At 42.5% G+C, this 7,197-nt stretch overlaps 1 protein-coding gene across 1 annotated transcript; it reads left to right on the plus strand.

The window, feature by feature from the left end:
* Window positions 1-4,947: 4,947 nt before the first annotated feature.
* On the plus strand, window positions 4,948-6,892 carry UTP3 (UTP3 small subunit processome component). Its single transcript, XM_041726322.1, has one exon. The coding sequence runs from the start codon at window positions 5,401-5,403 to the stop codon at window positions 6,820-6,822; it is 1,422 nt and encodes a 473-aa protein (XP_041582256.1). The 5' UTR covers window positions 4,948-5,400; the 3' UTR covers window positions 6,823-6,892.
* Window positions 6,893-7,197: the final 305 nt, after the last annotated feature.

Genomic DNA, 7,197 nt, shown 5'->3' on the forward strand with positions numbered 1-7,197 from the left:
TAGGTTGCTTTTAATAACTTCTAATACCTTACTGAAATTTAACAGAGCTCAATTTAACTCTCATTATTTGATTAGCTATTTATCAGTACTTACTATGTATAGTAACTGAGTAATTGTATTAGATATCGTAATGGTTGGAGATGAACAGTAATATATCTTGGAGGAAAGATGAGACAAGTGTATAAATATTCTTAACACAATGACACAATGAAGACAATGTTTTAAAATCCCAACATAGGAGGAGTTAAAGGGCTGTCAGATGCTAATGGAAGGAAGATCAGAGAATGCAACCTGGAGAAGATGAGATTTTAGGTGGGCCTTGGAGGCCATCTAAGAATTGAGCTGTAGGGCAGCATAAGCAAAGGCCAAGAGAAAGAAATCTCAAAAAGAAAAAATAACAATGAGTATTTTAGTTTGGCTGGATGGTAGAATTCCTCGCGGAAAATAGTAGGAAAGTAGCTGGAAAAATAAGTTGGGGCCAGATAAAGGAAAACCCTGAATATTAGGCTAAGAGCTAAGTCCTTTTTTCTATAGAGAATGAGAAATGGCTTAAAGAAAAATATTTTATCTGAACCATGTTTCAAAAGACCTTCCCCATCAAAGCTATAATTTTCATTTAATCAATGGCTACTATACAAATAATGATATCTACAAGGTTCCTTATGATAAAGAAAAACAAAAAGGATTAAAATCATGTTTGGGAAACAATTACACAGTATTTAGTTATATTAGAGTTTGGAAGGGGAAGTGTGTGTTACAATCTCATTAAATTCTTCATTTTTTTAATTAAGGCCACCAAACCCAAGTCATCTTCAGTTTAAAGCTTAGAAGAGTTCATATGTTTATCCCATATTTTAGTACAAGTTCTATATTTTACTTCCAGATCACTTTTAGGATTTTTTTGTGTCTTTAAATAGATACAGTGCTTAGTTGCAAAAAGAATCTAACCTACTGGTTTCAGGGTAAGTGGTTTTTGAGAGAAAAGAAAGCAGATGGCAACTATATTTCATCTCTTCCATTTTCTTTTTTACAGTTAAAAATAATCCTTCTTTCTTTTCTGCACCCAAAAATAGCTCAAGGAGTTTCTGTGATTATGTCGAACTATCTAAAGAATTTGGTAGCATTAACATCAAGGATGCATTTTCCCATTATTACTACATATAAAATTATTTTCACCTTTACTATTTCTCTGAGCATTAAAAAATAAAACAAAAAACAAGCTACTTTGGACAACTTCAGTCATCACAACCTACTCTGTGATACTGGCATTAAAAGTAAAAATGCATTTAACTATGAGCCAAAGTATACAAAGCCATATAATAAATATTTCATGTTTCAAATGTTACTTTTAAATTAAAAAAAAAAAACTGCTGATGACTGGAGAGGCAAAAAAGACACTGTGTAATTCATTGTTTTAAAGGCTGCCGTTCTGATATGCTGAGACTGAGTGTAGAAACATATTTACTCAAGTACTGACCTGGATTCTGGGGATTCAAAAAAATGACTACATGGATCTAGACTTAATGGGGCCCATAGACTTAGGGGAGGGAAATAGAGTCATAGAGCATGTAAATTAGAGGGAAAGGTTTTAGTTGAGGAGTAATCAAAGGTATGGCTGGAAAGGTTACTTTTTGGTAAAATTGAGGGAGGGTCACATATGCTGTGAACTCTTTCTTGATAGTAACTGACAGTCATTGCAAGTTTTAAAACAAGGATGTGGGATGATAGAGATGATATTCTAGGAAGGTATATCTGGTGATCCTGAATCAAATGTACAGCAGAGACTGGAAATGAGTCATAAAGGGAACATTTGAAAGCCAGTAATAGCCAAATAGTTAGCTACAGTACAGTGTGGATTTGAAGCCAGACTATCTGGGTTCAAATCTACTTCTACCACATACTAGCCTTATGACCTCCTCTAGATTCTATGTGTCTCAGTTTCTTCAGTTGGAGATTATTATAGTACCTTCCTCATACAGCTGAATGCCTAGAGCTTGTAACACTCTTGGCACATAATAACTGCTCTCAGTGCTAGCTATTGTTGCTGTTGTTGCTATTATTATTGCTATTGCTGCACAGTCACAAGGGATATCGATTCCAGCACGTCTGGTGGTAGAATACCTTCAACACCCAAGACTCATGCCTTGAATAAAGAAAGCATCCTCATATCACCCAGCCTGCCATTCACCAATCCCTATTTTCCACAGTAAGCAAATCTCCCAAAGGTCCTAGAATAAGGCAAAAGGGTATTCTGAGAAAACAAACAAAAACCTTTTGGCCCTCATTAAGTGTAGTTTGCTAACTCCTAAGCCAGGCATCACAATAATGTAATAAATATTAAGGTTGATGATGAATTATAGTTGCCACAAATATAATGGTTAAATGTCAAATATTATTCAATATTTGTTCATTTCCTCTGGGGATCAGGTGTTTTTCACTTTATTTTTTTTTAAGACTTTATTTATTTATTTTAGAGAAAGAGACAGACCAAGAGCAAAGGGAAGAGCAGAAGGAGGGACAAGCAAACTCTACACTGAGCTCAAGCCTCAAGGAAGGCTCAGTCTCATGACCCTGAGATCATGACCTGAGCCGAAACCAAGAGTCAAGGATGCTTAACTGACTGAGCTACCCAAGCATCTTGTTTTTCACTTTGGTTGGTATAGGCTCATAACAAAACTATTAACCTGTCTTTTCAGAAATACAAATTTTTGAGGGGAAAAAAAAAATCTCCTCACCTAAATGGTAAATTAAAAAACTTCTAAGATTAAGCCATGGAAGGCTAGGCTAGAGGAGCTGTTGGAATCGAAAAACTGGCTTCTGAACGGTTCTTTATCAAAAAGTCTGAGAATGTTGGACTACAGCTCTCTCTCAACGCACATTGGATATTGCAACTCTTTTCTGGTCAGGGAATGTAATCTTTAGTAGAAATAATATTAGAGCAATTTGATCATTCCCATCAAAAATATTTTTCTAACTTTTCTATAAAAATATATGCATTCTGGTCCTGAAGAATGGCCATAAATTTCAAATAAGCTGCAATAAAATAAAGCAGAAAAATTGGGATTTGTGGGCTTCAGTGAAACTTAATTTTTTATGTATAATGAAAATTTAATACATTTAAAACAGGATATAATTACAGTCCCACTTAGATGCAACATTCTTTGCAGTATTTCAGAATAACAGTCCAGAAGCAATCTCTCACCCCTCCTCCAACCTCTCACAGCACTAAGTTTACATCACACATTGCTTTGTATTTTAGTAATTTGTATGTATGTCTTTTTTTATACCTGATTATAAACTCTTTGAGGGGGCAGCCCGGTGGCTCAGCGGCTTAATGCTGCCTTTGGCCCAGGGAGTGATCTTGGAGACCCAGGGTGGAGTCCCATGTCGGGCTCCCTGCATGGAGCCTGCTTCTCCCTCTGCCTGTGTCTCTACCTCTCTCTCTCCCTCTCTTGTAAATAAATTAAAAAATAAAAATAAATAAACTCTTTGAGGGAAGAGACTCTGGCTAATTCACCTTAGGATCTACATGTAGCAGCATGTAGCATACCACATGTAGCATACTACATGCTGCTACAGTTACTAAGCAGTTAATATCTGCTTAATAATAAAATCTATTAAAATTTACATTCAAAAGTGAATTCTGGGGATCCCTGGGTGGCACAGCGGTTTGGCGCCTGCCTTACACCCAGGGCGCGATCCTGGAGACCCGGGATGCAGTCCCACGTTGGGCTCCCGGTGCATGGAGCCTGCTTCTCCCTCGGCCTGTGTCTCTGCTTCTCTCTCTCTGTGCGACTATCATAAATAAAAAATAAATAAATAAAAATAAAAATAAAGAAAAGAAAACAAAAGTGAATTCTGTGCTTACCATCAGAACACAGGGCTTTTATCCACACCTTTTAATTTCATCACATTGCATTTTTCTAAAATCTTCTAAAGGTTTTAAAGTGCTTAAGATGACTTTTGGCATTTTAAAAATATTCAATCCGAAACATTACTTTTCTAAAAATGTGTGTGGTCTTTCCAGATGACACTCTTTGTTCTTCAAAGAAATTGTACGTCGCTCTTAAATTTAGGATCTTTTTTTTTTTTTTTAGAATGAATTTATTTATTTATTTACTTATTTATTTATTTATTTGATCTTACTGGAAGTTCAGATTCCAACTCCCTACATCTGCAGGTGTCATTAATACTAAATCTATTATATGTAATGTCTGAAAACTTAAACCTTGAATTACTCTAAGATTATAGGACAGTCCTTTCATGCTTGTAGCCCTAATAATACTTCTAAAGACAAGTCGGATGAATTCTCCTCTATTATTACCACCCTCTTCCTCAAAAAAAAAAAAAAAAAAAAAAAAAAAATTATGCTCTCAGTTTCTGTCATCCACCCAGCAAAACCTACCCTCTGGGAAAGGTGTGACACTGACGGACACCGAAGAGTCAAAGGGCTGTGAACAGCCTGGTGTGGGGCCCGGTCCCTGGCTTCTGTGACAGGGGTGCTCGCCTGAGGTCCCCACGCCCGCGTTCCCACGTGTATGAGTGAAATGACAGCAGTGAGAATTCGTGATCCCCGAAATCCAGTGCAGCCGGTCACCGCCCTGAGGGACGCCTGCACCAGGAACCACCTGGGACGGACAGTGACCGAGTCCCGCAGCTTCAGTACTTACTCGTGAAACCGACACTGACTGAACGCTCACTCTGGGCCACACACACTGTAGCGGGGACCCCTCAGGGCCACAAGCCTCCGAGGAGTCCCCGGGCCCTGAGGGCCGAAGCCGGGGACCCGCCAACAGCCGCGCGGAGGCCCCGCCAGGATCCCCGACACCGGCGGCGCCACACGGGCCTCAGGCTACGGTGCCCGAGAAATGCGGTACTTGGGTGTTGCGGAGAGAACAGGCAGAGGAGAGGAGCTACGACAACCGCAGCGGCCGGACGCTCCCCGCAGACCTACGCGCGGCGCCCCCAGGCGTGGAGACAGAGCCCCCTCTACCGGCCCCGCTGCCCTCGCGCTCCCGTCAACCAGCCACGCCCAGACTCGCGAGAGTTGAGAACAGGTCCACGGAACGGAACTTCCTGTGTCTATCGTTCCTACACGGAAGGGTTTCAATTCACCGGAATCGATTGGCGTTAACGGGCGAGAGCGAAGGGAGGGCGGTGCTCTCGACGAGACGGAGTCTGCGGGCCGGAGCGGAAGTCCTGGTGCACACGCCGCGGGGAGAGCATCCTGGGGGCCGGAAGGAGGTGCGAGCGCCCGCGGCCGAGCGGTCCGCCCGCAGGCTCCCCGGGAGGAGAGCGCGTGGCTGCTAAGGAAGCGTGTTGCCCGGGCGCGTGGCTGGTTCGCGGAGGTCGCCGGTGGCCGAGAGCCCGACTTCGGCGTAGGACTTGAGACCGTGAGTTATGGTGGGGAGATCCCGGCGGCGCGGAACGGCCAAGTGGGCCGCGGTGCGAGGCAAGGCGGGTCCCGGCCCAGCAGACGACAATGAAGACGATTTAGAATCGCCTCCCTCGCCGGGGGACTCCAGCTACTACCAGGATAAGGTAGATGATTTCCACGAGGCCCGATCTCGGGCCGCCTTGGCTAAAGGCTGGAGCGAAGTGGAGAGTGAGGAGGAGGATGGCGACGAGGAGGAGGAGGTCCTAGCCCTAGATGTTGCAGATGAGGACGATGAAGACGGAGACAGTGCGGGGGATGAAGAGGATGACGATGGTGATGGTGGGAGCTCCGTGCAGAGTGAGGCCGAGGCATCTGTGGATCCCAGTCTGTCGTGGGGTCAGAGGAAAAAACTTTACTACGACACAGACTATGGGTCCAAGCCCCGAAGCCGACAAAGTCAACAGGAAGTAGAGGAGGAGGAAAGAGAGGAGGAAGAGGAAGCCCAGCTCATTCAGCGGCGCCTAGCCCAGGCCCTGCAGGAGGAGGATTTTGGGGTGACCTGGGTAGAGGCCTTCGCAAAACCACTATCTCAGGTAGATGAGGCTGAGACCCGGGTCGTGAAGGATCTGGCGAAAGTTTCAGTGAAAGAGAAGCTGAAGATGCTGCGGAAAGAGTCACCAGAACTCTTGGAACTGATAGAAGACCTGAAACTTAAGTTGACTGAAGTGAAGGATGAGCTGGAGCCATTGCTACAGTTGGTGGAGCAAGGGATCATTCCCCCCGGAAAAGGAAGCCAATACCTGAGGACCAAGTACAACCTCTATTTGAACTATTGCTCCAACATCAGCTTTTATTTGATCCTGAAAGCCAGGAGAGTCCCTGCACATGGACATCCTGTCATAGAAAGGCTTGTCACCTACCGGAATTTGATCAACAAGCTGTCAGTTGTAGATGAGAAGCTGGCTTCTGAAATTCGTCATCTCCTCACATTTAAAGGTGATGCTGGAAACAAAGAACTGATTTCAAAAGCAAAACTCACCAAGGCCAAGCCAGAATCTGTTTCAGGGACTCCTGCTGCTGTCTCTGCTGTTACAGATGTATCTGATGATTCTGATTTTGATGAAGAAGCTGCACGGAAATACTATAAAGAAATAGAAGACAAGCAAAAGTTGAAGAGAAAGAAAGAAAATAGTATTGAAGAACAGGCTCTTGAAGATCAAAATGCGAAGAGAGCCATTACCTATCAGATTGCTAAAAATAGGGGACTTACGCCCAGAAGAAAGAAGATTGATCGCAATCCTAGAGTGAAACACCGGGAGAAGTTCAGAAGAGCCAAAATCCGCAGGAGAGGCCAAGTTCGTGAAGTTCGTAGAGAAGAGCAACGTTACAGTGGTGAACTCTCTGGCATCCGTGCAGGAGTTAAAAAGAGCATTAAGCTTAAATAAAGTTTTCACTTAGCTTAATGTTTTTGGCAATAATTTTAAGATCAATAAATTTTTATTTTTATCTAGTGAAGTGATTGTATTGATACATATATAACACTAACCTTAAACTTAAAAAAAATGGTCAACAGGGAAATTTGGGTTACTGCTCAGTATTTTTTGTTCTTTATATTATTAAAGTCATATAAGAATTTGGGAGCAATACAGGAGTTCTTGGTAAGAGATGGTGTTGAAAAGAGTTGTCCAATATTGTCAAATAGTAGCCTAGGAAAATTTCACACCTGGTTGGGGAGCAACAGCTAAATTTAGAACACTTTTATAATTTTCCTTGGGAAGAGAATGCACCTTTGGAATCCTCTTATTTGTAAGATAGTCTGT

This window comes from Vulpes lagopus, chromosome 12 (assembly GCF_018345385.1).
Source record: "Vulpes lagopus strain Blue_001 chromosome 12, ASM1834538v1, whole genome shotgun sequence".
In the NCBI taxonomy this organism is placed as follows: domain Eukaryota; kingdom Metazoa; phylum Chordata; class Mammalia; order Carnivora; family Canidae; genus Vulpes; species Vulpes lagopus.

Bases quoted from the DNA above. Each gene is read 5' to 3' on its own strand.
- UTP3 (XM_041726322.1), top strand. From the start codon at position 5,401: ATGGTGGGGAGATCCCGGCGGCGCGGAACGGCCAAGTGGGCCGCGGTG.